Source organism: Natrix helvetica (genome assembly GCF_964273705.1).
Source record: "Natrix helvetica genome assembly, chromosome: 3".
Classification (NCBI taxonomy): Eukaryota; Metazoa; Chordata; class Lepidosauria; order Squamata; family Natricidae; genus Natrix; species Natrix helvetica.
The window spans coordinates 67,640,436-67,661,895 of record NC_138549.1 but is presented as its reverse complement, the minus strand read 5'-3'; the positions used below and the strand labels follow the sequence as shown (position 1 = coordinate 67,661,895).

Genomic DNA, 21,460 nt, shown 5'->3' with positions numbered 1-21,460 from the left:
CATGTTGCACTGGTGGTCTCTGATAGGAGTCCCTGGGCTCATTGTGTGTAACTTTAAAAAAATACTAAATAGCTTGTATTGCACACTAGCTAAACTCAATTTGGCCTCACTAAAATATAAGCTAGGGCAGGTTAAAGAAATCCCTTGGAAATGGGCAGCCTGTACTTCTTTAAAAGGCAGAACCATGGCTGTGAAGGTTTTTTTGGGACTTCTGCTTGCTTGTAACCTGGAAGCTCACAGAAAGTGATATCAAACATCTGAAAATAATTGGCATGGTAAATTGGATATTGTAAATTTCTTTCCAGAAATTGTGCCCTGGTTGCTAAGACCTTCATGATTGAAAGCTCTCTGGGAGCCACTGAAGGGATCCTTCTGCTGTCTCTTTCAATGCTTTTCCATCAGAAAATTAAGTTTCCCTGATCTGACCAATTTTATCTTTTGTCAAAAACATGTGCGTTCCACTCACATTTTTTTGAAAAAAAAAAGGAGGGATTGTAGGAAGTTATCACCCAGCCCTCTCCCAGAAAAATGAAATATCCTAGGAAATATTGATAAGGCAGAATATTATATTTTCCTGGATGTGAAAAAGGGAGAAACACATTTTAAACACTAAATTCCTGCAGCTTCCTGCCCATCCCCACTTTGTCAATGGGCCATTAAGAAGGCCAAGCTAGTCCACTTTACATAATAAAGAGTTCTCCTCTTCAGCTGTGATGGGATTAAGGCAGGATAATAAGCCTTTACTCAACTGACCACATGGCATCTAAACTCAATCAAACCTGGATTCAAAACAGCCTAGAGGGTTGCCCCTGCATGGGCCCATGTGAGTCTGGCAACCAATCAGAATACATTTCTTACACAGGAACAGGAAACAGATAGGTGGGGCAGAACAGATTATAAAAATCCCTGCAAGCCCTTCTTCACCCCTTCTCTTCCTTTCCCTTCTCTTCTTCTCCACCAACATTGAAGCATGTGATCACTTTTCTGTTCAGGGCTCAAGCCATGTGGTCCTGTCCACCATTAAAACCATCTTTCCAAGCAGCCTCCATGTCTCCAGTGTCTTTTTCCCCACTTGGAGCCGAACCCAGAAGGACATTTCTTCCAACAATGGGAAACCACTGGGATATCCCAGATTTGTAAATTAGACTGGAAAGATGAAAAAAAAGGATGTTGGAAAAATTATTGGCTAATTATTTTCAAATTACTGCCAATACCTGCTTGTATGTCTCTCAGCGGAGACTTGCTTTATTTATGGATGAATAATGCATATTTGGAGAGTGCCAGGTTGTGACAGGTTATGAAAGTGTTATATGCTAGCTCTGAAAAGGTAAAAACTAATAATAAAATGAATACTTTTTACTTTATATTTTTTTTTCCAAAAATCTAACCTAAATTTTTGTAGCACCTTTTGTTGCATAGGAAGAAGAAAAAAATATATGGAAAGGATGTATTGTTTGCTGTGATGGAAGAGGCTGAGGGAACCATGGAACAATGAATACTATTTTTAATGATGAAGTGGTAAAGACTCCAGATTGTTACAGCCACATGGAAGCAAATGAATTAGCAGAGGGGGATTTGATCCTAAGTGAAAGCTGCATCCCACTGGGTTTGCAATATAAAATAGGCAATAGGGCTTTAGATTTGCTTTGGAAGAGGTGTTTGGAATGTGTGGGAGTGTGAACTGAGCAGCACCTGTCTGTGACTCATCAAAGTAGCTATGTCTGTTTCCAGAATCACATAGCTGTTGCACATTCTGAAGCACCTCTTCTGAATCAAGCATTCCACAGCCATAGCAATTGGAGATATCTGAAAGGTGGGGACAATTAGCTGTAAGTCTTTTAAGCAGAGTTCCTCTCCCTCTGAATAATAGACTACATACATCCTTCTTAAAATGATTGGGCCTTATTAGGTATGTCTTGCTTGTGATATAAAGGATGCTGGAGTAGTAAGGTTTTTAGGCTATTGTACCACTATGTGTTTATGCCAGATAGTTAGAGTATCCAATCTTTCTTAAAGTAGATCTCCTCATCTGTGAAACTTGAAAAGATGGTCATTTATATGGATAAAGAGGATGAAAGCTTGCTAGCTCTTTCTCCAGTATCTGTGTTTTTGTGGATGATTGATGGTTTGACCTAAGGCATCCATAATTGGCTAATATATCTGCTTAGATGTGCCCTGCAATTGTGTATGCAATGGTTGATGTTATTCATTGTCCTAAGCAATCCACTGACCTTGGAAGGAAGACAGGAGTTCAGCTTTTACCTTGAATGACTGCACAAAGGTCCAGAGCAGAATTCGAATGGTATACCCTTGGCGAAGCAGTTTGATGAGACGGGCAGCCCGGAACAACTTCAGAAAGCTCATGTTGAAGCTGCTGGTAACTGTCGGCTTAACACAATGCCAGAGAGAAGGAGGAAACAGTAAAATGAAAAAAGTAAAAAAGAAACATATGCAGTTTTCAGTCTTGATCTTCCACTAAAGAAGAGCAATGGAGAAAGAGATTCACCTTACTATCCGTCAGGATAATTTCTGTAATACTGCCGATCACGGTGATGAAATCAAATATGTTCCAGGTGTCACGGAAATAATTCTGCAGAAAGAGGAACATGCAGATTAAACTACAGAATAACATAAGCATTGAGATAATAATATCTCTTGAAAATTTGCCATTGTTCAGACTATATTCAGATACACAAAAAATAAGGGCAGTCTATCTTTGGTTATCTAGTCTGAGGTCTCAGGACCCCCTAGCTCCTCCTTTTGATGTCCTAGAGCAGGTGTGTCAAACTTGCGTTGTCACATAATGTATCATGACTTATTTCCCCCTTTGCTAAACTGGGTGTGGCCAGTGTGTGACGCATCTGGCCCGCAGCCAGCGAGTTTGACACACCTGTCCTAGAGCAAAGGCTAAATAATGATTTTTTAAAAAATGGAGGCATAGCCTCCTGCCATTTTCAAGCAGGTAAGTCAAATAATTGTTAGCATATGCCCCCAAATAGTCTTAAATATGTTTTTTAAAAACTTCTCTCTGCCTGCAAGTAAAATTTTGTCTCACCTTTTTGTATCACCAATTAGCCAACAGAAATTGATACAACTTCCTATACTTTCTTATGAGGTCCACATCAATCTAATCCATTTGTTTTAATTTCCCTGCATTAGATTGTGCTACACCTTGCAACATACACCAAGGATGGCTTTCGTGAGCCAGTTTCAGAATTCCCTGTTATGTCTTGAAATTGGATTGTTGACTGATTTTCTTTATTACCTTCTGCTCCAGTAGTAAAAAAAAAAAAAAAAAAAGGAACCACATTCACCTGAACCCTAAGGATTGGGCTAGGTGTCAGATTTTGAGTCAATCTAATTTTTGACAAATCTAGGGTATTTATCTGATTTCCAATTCAAATAACAAATATTCCAATGAATAAAAATTGCATATAGAGGATAATTGTCAGAGAGGATAATTCAACTTTAAACTGAATCATTCTTTCTTTACATCCATCTAAGCATCAGCTTCATTTTATTTTAAGGCTATGCTTTTGGGAAGAATTTCAGGAGCCAAAGGATTTCTGGTATTCCAATAACTTCATGAAATGGGTCACTCCAGAATTTATAATCAGACACTGAGGAATTCAGGAAGACACATAGTATCCATTCATGTTGCAGTCGGCTTCCAAACTATTGGAAAAGTGCACATTTTGGAGAAAGGGTAACAAGTTTGATTAACCATTAGGTTGATTCAAGATAGTCTCATAAAACTTTACTCATAAAACTAGGTAGAGAAATTATGTATGTACGTCCTTCACTGGCATAAAACATTTTCCGCAGCTCATGGAGATTGGAAGAAATCCCCTACCCCCCCGGCTTGTTTTTTTTTTTTTTTTTTGCTAAGATGTATCTGGCTATTTTTCTTTCTCCCCATATTCAATTATATGCCTAACTTTTAATACTTGGGAGGAGAGGCTTATTTTAAAAAGCATAATATATGTCCTTTGGAACTTGCTTTAAAGTTACTTTTTAAAACAGGATTTGGGGCAGGGCATGGTGGCCTAGCTACAGGCATTGTCTACAGAAAATTTAGGGAATGACCTCAAAGTATTGAGGAAGATGGAAATGTGTTGTGGCCCAGCAGCGGCCGGCTGAGCTGTTGGTGGACTCTGACAGCTCAGACCATTATGGGACTGCTCTGGAGGATGAGGAAGACTCTGGAGGGTGTTTGGAAGCAGAGCAGGAACTAGAGAGGCCTGTTGGCCACCAGGTGGCACCTGAGTCAGGGAGCAGTGAGGAGGAACAGAGGGAGGTTGTCCCTGATGTGCGTATGCATAGAATTGATAGGAGAAAGGTACAGCTGTGTAGAAGACATCATAGAAGGAAGTAAGGACAGCTGGCTAAGGGTGTGGCCCCTCCCAAAGAGTTTATAGGTGGAGCAACGGGAGGGTAATCTTTGCAGGAAACAACAGTTCATTATACGAGTTGTTGAGAAAGCATTCTGTAAATTTAATCTTGGGTTCTTAAAGATAACTTTCTAGGCTCCTAACCAAGGGGTGGCTTTATGTAATTAGTCATGGCAGACAGCCAATCCTGTGTCTGCATCTTCATTGGAATCACAGGACAGAACAGAGATGGTATGGTGAAGACTTAACTAGGCATGAGGAAAGGTGACAAGGTGATATAATAAGAGAATATTCTTAGAAAAAATTATACAGAAAGACATTAGTAAGAGCACTTAGACTTATATACACTACACCATAAAGCTTTACAACACCCTCGAAGCAGTTTACAGAGTCAGCATATTTCCCCCAACAATCTGGGTCCTCATTTTACCAAGCTTGGAAGGATGGAAGACTGAGTCAACCTTGAGCTGGTCAGGATTGAACCCTTGGCAGTGGGCATAATTAGCTTGCGACACTGCAGTCTAACACCTGCACCACCATGACTTGGGGATTGAGGAAGCATTGAAAAATATTGAATGATTGTGGGAATCTAGTTGGTTTCTAAGGAGAAAAATAGATTTTCTGCAGAAGAGAAAGATGTGGGAAGGACAAACAAATGTTGGACTGGATCAATTATGCTCAAATGAGCCATCTGTTCATGAAGTAAATAATTGTGCCTCATCTGGGGTTTCAAGAAAAGGCTGCCTTTATTACTTTTTAAATTATTTATTTATTTAATTATTATTAAGAGGCATTTGAGAGGTTTGGTATCATAGAGGCTCCATCCCCATCGAATGCAATGTTGTTTTTCTGGACATCAATAACTTTAACCTGAGGTGTGCAGATAGCAATTCCTATAGGCAAGTATTGATCCCTAAGCATTCTTAGTGCATGCAAACTACAGTGCCCATAAACAGAGTTTTAATATCTAATGCTGAATGCATTTTACTCACCAGGAAACCAAAAGCTATGATTTTCAGGACACATTCCAATGAGAAAACCATGGTAAAAGCAATATTCAGATACTTCAGAGCCAATTCATATGTATACGGAGCAGAATAGTACTACCAAAAAGAAAAAGAAAAAAGAAAGAAAGACGAGTCATAATATTCTGAATTTCAGTTTAGGCTAATATAAGAATCCTGGAGGTTTGGCTATATCTTTAAGATTTGCACATCCTAAATAGTGAGTTGAATGCTATGTACAGTTACCACTCAAAAGAAATAGCTCTAATATCTTGGAGAGACAGGGAGAGAAAGGGAGAGAGAGAGAGAAAGAGAGAGGGAGAGAGGGAGGGCTCCATTGGTACTGAAAACCATCATTTAAATGGTTAATTTCTCATAATGGAGAAAGGCTAAAGAAAAGTTCAGTGGGGAGGACAGGAATGGTTTATGGCCTCTTTCAGTAAGAAAGTATTATAATAAAATAGTAAGTAAAATTATGAAATTATGCACACTCAAAGCTCTATGCATTACTGATAAAATCTGCTGCTCATATCTGCTTTACTGCCTAGTCTCTCTTTAAAAAAAAGATGTTATAGTGGCTTTCTGAAGTTCAATCTGTAGGTAATCTGATTTCAGGAAGTAAAGTCAAAGGGGGGGGGGGGTTGAGAAGGCTCAACTCCATGGCCCCTAAAGAGAATAATCCTTAAATGAAAGGATCCAGAACAAATCTACCCTTCCTGAGCTCCCACTAATTCAGTGGGAGAAGATGGTCCCATAGAGAGCCACAATATACATTTAAGTGTGAAATGTGAAATTTTAATTCCTTTAGATGCATTTCTAACATGTAATACCTGACACTGCTTCTAATTACAGTTCCCAAGAAATGAAGAGATATCACTTAGTGACAGAGCATTTACTTTGTGCTTGTATATATTTAAAGCATTTTCATCCTACACTTCACTTGAAAAATCTCACAGAGCAATTCAGTTAAAAATCAATAAAAAACCCCTCTACTCTTAGGCTTACAAAAAAAACAGAAAAGGAAGCAAACTGAGACATCCTTTCTTAAAGTTGCATCCAGAAAGCTTCTTTCCCTGTAATTTTTAGTTGAAAGCATTTGACTTGAGAAGAACAACCCTCTTCCCTGAGATCATAAAGAAATGCTTCAGTCGTTTTAGACAACACAGGCAGTGTTCATTCAAAGGCAACTTCATCCATTCATGATTCTCAAGTGCTCTATTTACAACTAGCTAGCAATCTTGTGATAATTGTATTTTTTTTAAAAAAAAAATGATGTTGACTTGCAATTGCAATGTTAGTCTGTCTCAAATATTGATTCTGTTCATCTTACCTTCATCATTAGAACCACAGTGTTAAGAGCTATCATAGCCATAATGGTGTATTCAAAGGATGGAGACACCACAAAGTGCCAAACTCGGTACTGAAAGGTGTGTCGGTTTTGAGGCATGTAGCGGGTGAGGGGTTTTGCACTGATAGCAAAGTCAATGCAGGCTCTCTGGAAGGAGAAAAAAGGAAATCAAGAATATGTCAAGCATATTATTATAATTACCAATAATGTGCAACCATGTGGTACAAAAAAAGTAGAACAACATCTTTTCATGGGATAGAATAGAATAGAATAGTTTATTGCCCGAGTGTGATTGGACACACAAGGATTTTTTCTTTGGTGCATATATTCTCAGTGTACATAAAGAAAAATAAAATAGAATACATTCATCAAGAGCCATAAGATACAACACTTAGTTATAGTTAGAGGTTACTAATAAGCAATGAAATTATACTAGGAAACAAATAAAACAATATAAATTTTAAAGATATAAGCAACATGGTTATAGTCAAGTGGAAAGAGATAGGTATTAGAAGAGATAGGTACTAGGAAGGAAGAGAATAATAATAATAATACACTTAGATAATTTGACAGTGTTGTGGGAATTAATTGTTTAACAGAATGATGGCATTCGGGGAAAAACTGTCCTTGTGTCTAATTGTTCTGGTGTGCAGTGCCCTATAGTGTCCTTTTGATGGTAGAAGATGAAACAATTTATGTCCAGGATATCATATATAATCACACTTTATATATGCATATAAACATATATTATATCTTATTATATAAGTAATAGTTTATAGTTATTTCTGGAAGAAAACTTCATTTATTTTATTTATTATGGAAAATAAGGTAACTTTCATTCTGCTTTCAACTCCTCCTTCAACATTTTTTCTTTAAATCTAGGGCAATAAAAGCCTATTGATTTTTTAGGATTTCAAGTATCAAGATTCTCATTAAAAAGAAAGTGTTTATCCATTTGCCCGTAACATGCTTAAATAGGTCAATGGAGAGGTTAATATGGGGGGGGGAAACAATTCACCCAGCTACCGTAACACCCAGAGTTAAATCTATCTCTAAGCAGACCCAGTCATGCACAGGGATTAAATTAAGCTCTAGTTACTTCTTACTACCTCATTCTTCTCAAGACTACACTCTTCCATCATTTTGTCTCCTTGCTCCTGGAAAGTGATGATGATGAGAGCCACAAAGATGTTAACAAAAAAAAAGGGGAAAACTACAAAGTACACCACATAAAAAATAGACATCTCCATGCGGTTGCTACGGCTGGGGCCACGATCTTCCTCAGTCACATCTACTGAATGTTGTAGAACTCTGGGGACACAATGAGAAAGAGAAAACGTGAGTGAAAATCATACGTTAATGATTCCTTGTTATTTTTATCAAGTTAGTTGTACACTAAAAGAGTATGAAACTCTTTTGATATAGTATATTTATCAAAAGCAGAGTGAAATACACAAAAAATGACAAGTAAATTGACTGAAGGCTGTTTAGTTTCTGATAAGCCAATTTAATGAAAATAATCAGTTATAAACTCCCTCCTGACTTCCTCCCATAGAATAGTTCAAGGATAGTAATCTATGATTATTCTGAATGTATACATTAGCTTTACATTTGCTTTAGAAGAACACTTTCTTACAGCAAATGTCTCAAGAAGCCCTTCTTTTTCTATGTGAGGTACTCTTCAAACAAGAGGGGAATTTTGCCTTTGCCAAAAAGGCATCATGACTCAGAAATCTGCCTTTGTACCCTAATAAAAATACATTCATTTGCCTCAGAAAAAGAAATTGCATGTATTATTATTATTAAAAAGGAAATACACTAAATATTCTGATTATTCTCATAATTTAAGGGCGAACTACAACAATCCATTTCTAATATCATAGTACAGTAGTTTTTCAATATGTGTGTCAGCGTTCCGAGTGACGATGTGTTTTGTGACATCTGATGGGGTTCCATAAAGGGACCAAAGTCAAAGAGGTGGGGGATGAAACACAGCAGGGATGTCCATAATATTTTTTCTAAAGCTCAGTGGAAAGGGTGGAGCTTGTTCTTTTGTGAAAAAAGGTAATATGGCTACAATTTTGTGATCAGGAGGTCTTGACTGTTTTTTTTTTTCACTAACAGGTTCTGTATCTTGAAAAGCTAGACAAATCCAGTTATAGGTGAAGAAGGAAAATACTCACTGAGGCCATCCTTCTCCAGTGGAAACAGTGAAGAGCGTAAGCAAAGCCCAAATGATATTATCATAGTGGAATTCATGGCGCTTCCATTCTCGACATTTTACTTCCATTGTGTTTTTCTCATGGTCTATATAATTTCCACTATAATATAAAAGTGGCAGAGAATAAAAGGCTTTTGTTATACTGTCACAATAAAGAGGGTGGGAAAAAGGCTTAAAATGTAGGTCCAGGGATACCAAATACAATTCCTAGGATAGAAGAGAAGCATTGATCATGGGAATCCAGTTTTCCCATATCTTTCCTTCTGATATCACTTTTACGTCAGTCTGGCTCTGACGCTAGAAATTAGCTTGATTGGATGGGAGAAACAAGGCATGATTTAGAATAAGAGATAACAGATATTAACCTACCTACTGTTGTATCTTCATGCCCCCTAAACTTACTTTTTTCTTTTTCTAAATGATCATCATAAAATGTAAGGAAGGATTAAATACAGATAGAAACCAAAAGGTCAAGAACATTAAGAAGTTTCTTACAGTAATTAAAAATAGGGACTTAAGCTCATGTTTTTCTCTAAAGTTTTACCATATAATTTTCTATTATAATTCAGTGTATAATTAAGCACCTATCAGTTTGGAAGTAGAACAAGGTCACCTAAAAATAAAATACTAGTTTCTACATAATCAGAAAACATGCAAAAGCATATAAAGTAGAAAATTAGAAGAAAACAATTTAAAAACTAACATTAATTTAGAAGCACCTCTGAGTTTTTATAGTATATTAACTGCGAAAGGCCATGACTGAATGCTGCGTGCTGTACTTACATGCAGTCTTTCTCTGTGTCCTTTGAACTGTCTGTGCAGTAGAAGAATTTGCCCTTGAAAAGCTGGACTGCGATAACGGCAAAGATGAACATGAAGAGCTTGTAGACAATGAGTATGTTGAAGACATTTTTCAGAGAAGTTACAACACAGTCAAAGACTGCCTGAGGGAGAATGATAAACCATGAAGTGTGATTCATCTTAACTAAACAAAAATATTCTTATCAAAGATGACATAAAGAGCCTCAAAGCCATAATTAGTTAAGGCATTTGTTAAATCTTTACTGTACAAAAGGCATCTAATTCATTTGTTTATGAAACAATTTATGAGGATACCAAACAAATGAGGATAATTGGGTCTGTCATGCTATATAGCATCTTGTGTGATCATGATTATTTCTCCATGTACTGTTTAATGCATATCAGCTGCAACAACTATAGGATGGGAGTTTCATGTGGACATTCAGCCCTATTCTTGCTCTCTAGATAAGCCCCTCAAAAATCACTGTGCAGGTCTGCATGAAAGGAAAAGACAGGCAAGGACTGGATAGCGCAAAAACAGGAATGTTGTCCTAGAGTTTGCCACCTCTTCTTTAGCTGGAGGAAGGTTTCAGGGCTAAGACAAAATCCTGTGTGAAGATAATCCTTTCCTAAGCATGCAAAGAGCAGGGAGACTCTTCCACTCATCAAAGTGGATTTGTTCAGCGCATCTCTTCTAGAAATAAAAAGCTGTTTCTTCTTCCAAGACAATCCTGAGAATTGTAGTTTTATAGGAATATATACTTAGGTGCAGCAGGCATCCTGCTGGGTTGTAAGAAAACCCCCATCTTCTAGGTGCCTATGAGCTGCTAGTAGGTGCATAAAGAAAGTGCATTATGCCACTCAAATCTGGGGGTGGGGGTGGGGAACCAGCCATCATGGAGTCTTCGGTTCTCTTTGAGCTTGGTTGCTTGCTTGAAGGTGTTTTGTTACCTAACTATTTAACATAATCAATGCTCTGATGATGTTATCTAGTCGGGCAATGAAATATCTGCAGGTAAGGAACCAAGCTCAGACAACACCAATTACTCCAGAGTTCAACTCTCTGCTTCCATTTGATTTAAATTATCTTTCCACAGCTTTCCTCTGACATGACTGTGCCATCGATCTGTGATACTGAACTGAACTTGGCTAGATGATGAGAAGAGGTTGTAGCGAAATAAGTTTCCCTTACCTTCCACATTATATATCATTGAAACAGACCCAACTGTTTGGAAAGTTATAGCTTGAGTTACAAACCCTGACTGGAGGATATTCACAGATGCTGTGGAAAGGGGCTGAGATTTAGGGAAAGGAAAGACTGGCTCATGCAACTTCATCTGTCTGCATTTGATTGCAAGTTTGAAGCATTAAACTACAGTAATTTTCCAAAACCAGCCAAACAATATCTTGCAGGACTGATTGTGCTATGAAGCACTAGAGCACGGGTGTCAAACTTGCAACGTCACGTCGTCACGTGATGTATTACAACTTTTCCCCCTTCACTAAACAGGGAGTGGATGTGACCCTGAATGCACGTGATGCATTCAGCCTGCGGGCTGCAAGTTTGGCACCCCTGCGACGAGATGGAAAGCTAGCTTCTTTTTACCCACTTAAGATAAGGAGTCCTGGTGACGCAGTGGTGAGAATGCAATATTGCTAACTAACTCTGTCCACTTCAATCCTAATGGGGCTCAAGATTGACTCAGCCTTCAGTAAAATGAGGACCTAGATTGTTGGGGGCAATAGGGTGACATTTTAAACTGCCCAGAGACTGCTGTAAAGCACTGTGAGGCATTATAGAAGGCTAAGTGCTATTGCTCTCTACTTCACTATGCAGCTCTGGCCAAGTTGCCCTAGAGAGCAACTTGTCACTCTTCACATTTGATACTCTTTAAAAGTTATTTTTAAAAAAATAGTGGTCACTGCCTGAAATTCACATGCAAATACCTTGAGTTTGGGCAACCGCTTGATGGTCTTCAAAGGTCTCAGAACACGCAGAACACGAAGAGACTTGATTGTTTTAATGTCACGGCCTTTGTTGGACCTGTACATTTGGGAGGATAAACAAGCCACACCAAATATTAAGACAAAACTATAAAAACAAAAATAAACTTTTTGAACAGAAACTAAGCTCAGTGTATTTTTGCCATAGTAAACATTACTTTTTTGTATAGACAGTGAGAAGCATGGGCTTTCACTTATTAGCTTTTTGAAGCCTGATGAATTTGAACTATTGAGTGGAGGTTTTTTTTAAAAAAAATCTCTGAACATTAAAAAGTGTGTTTGTGTCTGTATGTGAGAGAAAAAGAGAGCGCAAGCCCAGGAGAATCCCCTTTTCATTTGAATTGACTGATGATTTCAAATCCTATTATCGTGAGAAAGAGTGTGCTAACAAGGTTAACACAGGTGATTTCACACTCTTGCTGAGTTGAGCCATCTGTTGTAAGGCACCATGCCACTATGAATCATACATTCATGTACCTGGTGAATCCCAGCAATCATCTCGCTCTGTTTTCATCCAAAGGTGGCAGTAAAATACCTTTTTTCCTGGGATGGTTCTACTATTGAATTAAACTGTAACAATGTACTGTTCATACACAAGCAAATATGTGCATGCATATAGTGTATTGATAAGCAGAAGTACATGATACCATAACTGAATTGAAAGAATTTTTTTATACACTGCAAAGAAAAGGTTGTCATAACTAGGGTATCCTCAGTCAAATTATTAAGAAAAAGATCTTCATTAGTCATTAATCAGCATCTAGGAAGAATTGAAAAATTGATTGAAGCCTAAAAGATGAACTTCAGGAAGTACATGAAAAGAATTCCTGTGTGTCCTCCTATACTCATCCACAGAGTTCAGTAGGACTAGTAGCATCAAGAAATACTCTGGTGGTATCTTTTTAGGTTCAAGGAAAAAGTAGGGACAGGAAACTTTTACTTGCGTCTTATCCCTTACATTCATCTTTTAGGATATCTAGTGTTAAAATTAGGGACACAGTGGCTCAGTGGTTAAGAAGCTGAGCTTGTATTTCAGAAAGATTGGCAGTTCGGCAGTTTGAATCCTTTTTGCCGCGTAACGGCGCGAGCTCCCATTACTTGTCCCAGCTTCTGTTAACCTAGGAGTCCAAAAGCATGTAAAAATGCAAGTAGAAAAATAGAGACCACCTTTGGTGAGAAGGTAACAGCATTCCGTGCACCTTTGACATCTAGTCATGCCGACCACATGACCACGGAGACGTCTTCGGACAGCACTGGCTCTTCGGCTTTGAAACGGAAATGAACACTGCCCCCTAGAGTCGGGAACAACTAGCATATATGTGCAAGGGGAACCTTTATCTTTACCTTTAGTGTTAAAATTAGACACTACAAGTTGATTTTAAGAAACTCATTTTTGAGAAAATCCTTATCTCCTCCCACTTCACTATACTGCTTCCTAATATAAATTAGGAAGGTTCTTTGGTAATGAGGCCTATGGCATCATCCATAGGCACCTGATTTACAGTCAAAACCCATTCTGGAAAAAGCAAGGATTCCTTAAAACATATCAGGAATTATTCAATGAAAAGGTTAATAGTGAAAAACAAACTTTCCCACAGAAAGTTTGTCTTCCACTGTTGAAACTCCCTTATCATCTGCAAGTTCATGATGCTTAAGTTCTTAAACTACATAGTACTAGCCACTTCCCTCTAAAATTTTGTATAGATTTGATTCACAATGTTCTTTATTCACAAATTAACAATAAACCAAATTAATATTTTATGCGAGACAGAGAGAGAGAGAGAGAGAGAGAGAGAGAGAGAGAGAGAGAGAGAGAGAAGGAGAGATACAAGCTTTGTTTGATCTGCTGGCAATTAAATTCTAAATTATAATTTCTTCTTAAACTTATAAAAGGTTACTCATACTATCCTTTCTATGTTCTATGGGTTCTAGAAAATGTTAGACTGTGCCACTGTATAAGGTGATGCTGAAAGCAAAGCACTATATATGTCTTATTGCTCAAACGTAAGAAAGAATCATTGGTTGGGCCTCTCAGATCACTACCAGCAGTGCTTAACATGCAACTGATGTTTTTACAACTATCCAGAGTTATAATGGTTTCAGAATAGGTGGTTTATGGCCCATAGAGCCCTTTTGGCCATCATAAAATGTTGCACGCTCACTCCTGTTATGTGACTGCATTTTAGGCACTTTGCAACCAACTTGCCTTATGATTGTTGCACTACAATGTTGCAGTGATGTGCAGTGAGGTTTACGCCTGGTGAGGCTGGTGACGTCATCAGGAAGACGGGGAATGGGACCACGAGTGCTGGAGGCTGAGGCTGCCTCAGTCTCCAGCACACGTGATCCCATTCCCCGCCTTCCTGAGCGCGCTCCGCCGGCTCGCGCTCCCCAACAGCAGCTGCTTTTTAGTGCTTTTCTGTGCATCTGGTGTTTAGGACATCCGGCTATCTACCTAAACGCCAGATGCAGAGAAAAGCAGCTGCTTTTGGTGATCACAGAGCGCGAGCCGGCAGAGCGCGCTCAGGAAGGCAGGGAATGGATCAGCACACGTGATCCCATTCCCCGCCTTCCTGAGCGCGCTCCGCTGGCTCGCGCTCCCCAACAGCAGCTGCTTTTTAGTGCTTTTCTGTGCGTCTGGCGTTTAGGACATCTGGCTATCTACCTAAACGCCAGACGCACAGAAAAGCACTGAAAAGCATTTCGCCTCCAAGCCACTTCGTCTTGATGATGTCGCCGACATCGCTGCTGGGCGCGGCCAGCCGGAGGTAACCAGAGTAGCGCCGAGAGGTCCAGGCGGATGAAAGAGCAAGCGAGCGAGCGATGGAGGATCAGGCAGCCTGATCCTCGGTCACTCGTCCGCCGGACTGCTTTGGCGCCACTCTGGCTACCTCCGTCCATCCGCACATGGCAGCTGCGGCGACGTCATCAAGCCCCTGTCACTTCTGGATGTCGATTGCAGTCACGAGGAGCGCGCAAAGTACAGCGAAGGCAGGAAGGTTATTGGCACTTCCGAGAACCCTCCTGCCTCTGCCGGTTGCCCAGCTGGCACCACCCCGCACGCGCTCCTCCTCCTCCCTCCTCTTCCTCTTATATATATGAAACTCCCTCGTGGATATTATTATTTTATATATTATTATTTCATGATGAGAGGTGAGGCTCTGCCTCCCCTGCCTCCAATGACCGCACGTCCCTGCAATGTTGTTAGTGTCTTACAGTCACAGGACTGCAATTTGTGACCTTTTTTTTGCTGGATTCTGGTGTGTTTTTTTTTGTTGTTGTTGTTTAGGAAAAAGCCCTCATTTGAAAGAATGGGTTCATTTTATGACCACACTGTCTGCTTAAAGACTGTACCATTTGCTTAATGGCCATGGTTATTCATTTAATGTCTTCCACAAAAATGCCCCCTCCCAAATGGGTCTGGTCATGTAGTTGGCTGAACTTTCTAGTCCCATTCGTATCTTACATTGAGGACTTCCTGTTTTAATCAGTGTAAAAGCAACCTATAATATAATTCATTACAAAATGAAGCTGCATTCCTACTCTGTGTATTGATCTTGTGTTCAACACAGTAAGCTGTCAAAAACGTTTTGAGATGAAACCCTGCAATGTTCTGTTCCAATACTTTTTGACCTTACAGTGATCACATTGCAGAGTGATAACAGCTAGTTTCAGACCTAACACTACAGTATGTAATCCATAATTAGATAAGTAAACCGTATTTCTTATGGTGCATTACTATGGTGCATTACTTATGAGTCCTAGATATCATCTGCCACTTTATTGCTCAATCACTTTGTAAAGTTCTGCAACTTTCCATGATTTGTTTTAGATTTTCACATGGATTTTGTACATTTCTATAGAAAATATTAGTAGCATACTAACCATGCTCCAGATCTAGAAGGCATCTTATTTTTTTATTTTTTTTGTCCAGCAGCAGAAATGAGCTTTGTGTTAGTTTTGGATGACAAACAAGAGCCCTGGAGGTTTTGGCATAATTTGGGTTCCATTTTAAATCAGTAGCTACCTTGTGAAAATAGTGGGTAAGACTACATTTCAATAATTCATGGGGCAATTTTACTAGGTGAAAGCAAATTTTTAATGAACCTGCAGTTTTAAAAGTATAATTCACAGCCAGTTGTGCTGCTATAACAAGGAAAATATTAAAGTTGGTTGGAAACTGTCTGGATAAGAAAATGCAACTTCAAAGATACCCCCACACAGCCCTTTCTTTTCTTTTCTTTCGTGGAAAGTTATCACCCAGCCTCTCCCAGAAAAATAAAATATCCTAGGAAATATTGAAAAGGCAGAATATTTCTCTGGATGTGAAAAGAAAGAAACATATTATAAAGAGAGAATAGCTCCCTGTAGCTTCCTGCCCATCCCCACTTTGTCAATGGGCCATTAAGAAGGCCAAGCTAATCCCTTTACATAATAAAGAGTTCTCCCCTTCAGCTCCAGGGGGATGGGATTAAGGCATGATAATATTGGCCCTTTACACCACTCACCACATGGCATCTGAGAACTCAACCAAACCTGGATTCAAAACGCAGCCTAGATAGTTGCTCCTGCATGGTCCCATGGGAGTCTGACAACCAATTACCCAACTCACCACATGGCATCTGAGAACTCAACCAAACCTGGATTCAAAACGCAGCCTAGATAGTTGCTCCTGCATTGCCCCATGGGAGTTTGACAACCAATTACCCAACTCACCACATGGCATCTGAGAACTCAACCAAACCTTGATTCAAAACGCAGCCTAGATAGTTGCCCCTGCATTGCCCCATGGGAGTCTGACAACCAATTAGAAGACAAGCTCAAGATCAAAGGACAGAGAGGGCATAAAATCAGGGACTTAGCATCTCAGTCCTTCCTTCTCTCCACCAACATTGAAGCATGTGATCACCTTTTCTGTTCAGGACTCAAGCCATGTGGTCTTGTCTATCAATAAAACATCTTTCCAAGCAGCCTCCATGTCTCCAGTGTCTTTTTCCCCACTTGGAGCAGAACCCAGAAGGACATTTCTTTCAACAATTGGTGACTCACAGATGGGACTCCAAGCTAGCCAACCAATGGATATGGCCCAGGTAAGCCTCCCATGCAGGGACAGACCCCATTGAGTCTCTGTGTGAACTTTATCTTGGCCTTAGCCATTTGGATCTAGGTTTTAAAGGGGTTTTGAGTTTGAGCTCAAAGGCTGCCTGGAAAGAAGGTGAGTACCTCTAAATTTTAATTCTCTAAAATTTAATTTTAAAGCATGGCAAAGCGTGGAAATGTGTGTATGTCTGCATGTGTGTGAGCGAGTGATGAAATCTTCCTCCCAATCACAGCTGGATCCTGGTTCCTCTGTGTGTTTTACCGAGAGAGCCTGGAAAGTATTAGGGTCAGGCCATAGCACAGGACCTTCTGTTAGGGAAAGGAGAGTGTGTGTGAAAATGGATGGCAAAGTAAATGAAAATTTTGTTGTTGTTGCTTTTGTCCTGTGAAAGCAAAAAAGAAAAGGCTCATTGTGCATAAAGAGAGAAGGAGGGGCTGGTACTAACTGCAGAGGGGCAGAGGTCCTCCCCGGATCACCTTTTTGGATCCGGAAAACCTTAGCAGAATTCCCTACGAGGAAAGGGGCTGAATACTTCATTGAGGGAATCAAAGTCCTTCCCGGAATTTTTTTTCTTCCGAAAACTTACGGCGGGTCACCCGGCTAGACCAAAGTGAGCCCTACATGTAAAGGGTCATGGGAAGCGTTAGCTCGTGGGTGACAGGAATTTCCCTTCGAGATTTCCTTGAAGCCTGAGACGCCAGGCACATGCCTATCTTGGTTGGCATGGAGAGCAAGAAAACTGTGTGGCAAATGGGCTTTGCTGAAAGATAATACAGGAAAACTAATTTGGCTACATAAAGGTACTTAAAAGAAAAGGGAAAATGTTGGGACTTCTTTTTTTCTCTTGTCTGTTTGTCTCTTTCTCTGTCTTCTATGCAACCACATGGTTTGTTTGTTAAGATTTGTGCCTTCCCTCATTTAACAGATTTGTGCTGGGAATGACTAGAATGTGGAAACCTGAGAGTTCTCTCCCCCCCCCTCTTATTTTCTCCTTGTCCTTGTGTAAATGTGTGTCTAAGTCTTTGTGCACCCTCAAGGTAATTGTAACTAAAATGTCTCCAATCCAAAAGACAAGAATTTTAAATTGTTCAATGAAAGAAAAGAGTAAACTGGCAGAAATTACCTTCGCTCAGTTTGTTGTGCCCAGAAAACTAAGTGAAGGTGGGGGGAGTCTTTACTTTGTGTCTGTTTGGCCAGCAGAAACAAGAGTAAAGAAAAGTTTTTTTCCCTTCCTTCCTTCCTTCCCTATACCTTAAAGTAACAATCCAGGAAATATTTTAAGTTCATTTGCAAGAAAAGTTTCATCCTTGCATTTATTGTGTGTTTAAATGATTTTACCTGTTCATCTCTTTCCTGAAGCATGTGAATCCAGACCCCATTTCTCATCTGTGATATCCCCATAATGTTACCAGTTTAACAAATAGTTTTATTTTTCAAACTCTGCCTGCAAGCTATCTACCCTCCCCCATGCCCCTCCCTTACCTCTAATCCCCCAACAATACCTTTTCTGTGGGGGAGGGAACCTTATTCTCACGTCTTTCAGCCCTGGAAGAGTGTACTCTTCAGGTGAGTATAGATTATTATTTTTCCCTGGGGGGGGGAGGAGGAGAGTGTTGCCTTGTGTGTACATGTATGAGATGAAGGAAATTCCTACTAAAGATTTGCCTTCAACCTGAGTAAAAAACCCTCTGCACATTTATCTGGCCAACCTACTCTATTGGTCTTAAAGTAGAAACCTGGCCTCCAGAAGGCAATTTTGATTTAGATTTTGTCAACAAAATTGCTGATTTCTGGCCACCATCAGATGAATTAAGAGCTCCACCCAGATGCAAACGATGTGTTCGCATCAAAAATTAGGAGGAGGACACTGAACATCCCAGGACAGATGCAGGTATTAACAATTTACTGCTTAAGGAGATAGAACAACGGGCGTAATTTCAAGCAAAAGTAAGAAATTTAGCAGGTAATAAAAGCTAAAGCCTGTCTGAATGGGAAGACCTAGGTAATTGGATTTGATTAATTTGTTGTAATGTCTGTTAAAATTGTTAGGTGTGCATCTATACTAATAACGTGTAGAATTGAATGGCATTGAATTGATTGTGATATGTTTGACCAGCTGGCAAAATAAGTAAGCTTGGGCTTGAAGCTGTGGGGGAGGAGAGGGTAGTTAGGATTTAAACTGCTCTCTGAGTTTTTCCATGCTTGGAGAATGAGCCACATGTTTCCCAAGGAAAAAAAATGAAGATTTAAAGGGACAGGACCTCCTCCAGGCCTGAAAGTGTTGCTCCATGGTATTTGTGCATGTGTGTGTGTGTGTGTGTGTGAGAGAGAGAGAGAGAGAGAGAGAGAGATCATTTCCAGACCTGGAGGGAAGTTGAGATCCTTTAATAATAGAAAATGGAGCTCATTGGCTTATGTACAGCTTCCTGAAATAATTGTAATAACTGCTTTGCATGAAGAAAGAATGAAATGGGATTTTTGTATGTGAAATTAATGATTGCAGTACAAATGTGAGTATGTCGATGGTAGAAGTTGGTATGAATGTACTTTGATTCCCTTTCATATAAAGAAACTGTAAATTGCAAGGTTGTTTAATGGTATGTGTGTGTATGCATGTGTATTATCATTTCCAAACCTGAAGGGAGGGTGAGATCCTCTAATAAAAGAAAATGAAGCTTGGTGGCTTGTAAAAAAAAAAAAAGCTTCCTGAAATACTTATTACGATTGGTTGGCATGAGCAAGCATGAAGGTCTGATTGCAGTATGAATGTGAGTATGTGTCCCCGAGGCCTCAGGGAATGATAAGTGAAGGGATCCAGAGACCTGTGATTGCCTGTGTGAATTCCCCCCCTTCCTTCTGGGTCATTCTTTGGAGGGAAGCAGGAAAGGCGAGGAGAGTGAGTGTCTGTTCATTTTTACCATGAGGGTGTGTATGAAATGCCCCCAGTGATACCTGTGAATGCCTCTGTGCATTCCCCCCCTTCTTTCCCTCCTTCCTTTTGGGTCATTAAAGGCGGCTGCAGTTTTTCTGCTCACTTTAACCACTTTATTTCTCTCTCTCTTCTGAGAAATTTGGAGTAAATGGGTGACCTGCTCCTGCACTTTTACCTTTCACTGTTGTAATCTTTTCATCTGCATATAAAAGTTATGCAGTTACAGTTCCTTGTATGCTCTGAATACAATTTTGTTTTTTAGCTAGTTCAAACCATAACTCTCGAATTGGCTGCTGGTGATTGCCTCCTGATAAAACCTGACATGAGGAAAAAAACTTAGCCAAGCCTGGGACAGACTACCAAGACTGACTGACCACTCTTACCAGCAAGCCAAACCTAATGCCATCCAGCAGACATGAAAAAGGACCCTGAGATGGAGAAGTAAAGAACAAAAGACTCTCTTCTATCCCCAGAAGACAGCTGTAAAGACTACAGGGGAGGGTGGAAATTGATTGTAAAATTTTCTTTCTTTGATTCCTTCACAGAAATTCATTGTAAGGTTTTCTTTCTTGTCTCATTTATATTGTAATCAGTTTAACATATTCATGTAAGAATTGTATTATATGTATGTATGTAACACCTTAGATTTCTGTCTAGTGGGAGGGAAATTTTCTCCAAAATGTCTGTATTTTCTGTATTGTAGAAGCAGCTACACACACACATTCAGAATTAAACTGAAACTATCTCCTTGATTTACCTCCACACAAAGCTTCTCTTAGGTTGATTTTTGCCCTGACAGAAAAGCCTAAACAGTAATATCTTCCTGTTAATTCCATGGGGGAGGGTCAATTCCCCTCAGGCAATTCCCCCACTTGAAGAGTAGCAGAAAGGATCTTCAAAACATGAGCCCTGAATAAGAGCTAGGGCAGGTTCAAGAACCATCCCTTCGAAATGGGCAGCCTGTAACTTAAAGGAAAAGAATGGCTGCGAAGAATTTTGGGATTTCTGCTTGCTTGAAACCTGTCTGGAAGCTCACAGAAAGTGATATCTGATACTAATTGGCATGGAAAATTGGATATTGTAAATTTATTTCCACAAATTGTGCCCTGGTTGCTAGACCTTCATGGTTGAAAGCTCTCTGGGAGCCACTGAAGGGATCCTTCTACTGTTTCTCTCAATGCCTTTCCATCCAAAAAATTAAGTCTCCCTGATCTGACCAATTTTTATCTTTTGTCAAGAACATGTGTGTTCCACTCACATGGTTTTTTTTAAAAAGGAGGGATTATAGAAAGTTATCACCCAGCCCTCTCCCAGAAAAATAAAATATCCTAGGAAATATTGAAAAGGCAGAATATTTCTCTGGATGTGAAAAGAAAGAAACATATTATAAAGAGAGAATAGCTCCCTGTAGCTTCCTGCCCATCCCCACTTTGTCAATGGGCCATTAAGAAGGCCAAGCTAATCCCTTTACATAATAAAGAGTTCTCCCCTTCAGCTCCAGGGGGTTGGGAATGAAGGCATGATAATATTGGCCCTTTACCCAACTCACCACATGGCATCTGAGAACTCAACCAAACCGGGATTCAAAACGCAGCCTAGATAGTTGCCCCTGCATTGCCCCATGGGAGTCTGACAACCAATTAGAAGACAAGATCAAG

The 21,460-nt window shown here is 39.7% G+C and overlaps 1 protein-coding gene across 1 annotated transcript in view; it reads right to left on the bottom strand.

Moving 5' to 3' along the window:
• The window catches only part of CACNA1E (calcium voltage-gated channel subunit alpha1 E), a 363,346-nt gene that overhangs the window by 55,785 nt on the left and 286,101 nt on the right, over nt 1-21,460 (bottom strand). The window contains exons 26-33 of the mRNA XM_081946599.1: nt 11,713-11,809; nt 9,748-9,908; nt 8,927-9,064; nt 7,853-8,054; nt 6,726-6,890; nt 5,384-5,494; nt 2,507-2,590; nt 2,263-2,388 (exon numbers count right to left, since the gene is read on the bottom strand). Of these exons, the coding sequence (XP_081802725.1) occupies nt 2,263-2,388; nt 2,507-2,590; nt 5,384-5,494; nt 6,726-6,890; nt 7,853-8,054; nt 8,927-9,064; nt 9,748-9,908; nt 11,713-11,809 (1,084 nt within the window). The remainder of the gene's footprint in view (nt 1-2,262; nt 2,389-2,506; nt 2,591-5,383; nt 5,495-6,725; nt 6,891-7,852; nt 8,055-8,926; nt 9,065-9,747; nt 9,909-11,712; nt 11,810-21,460) is intronic.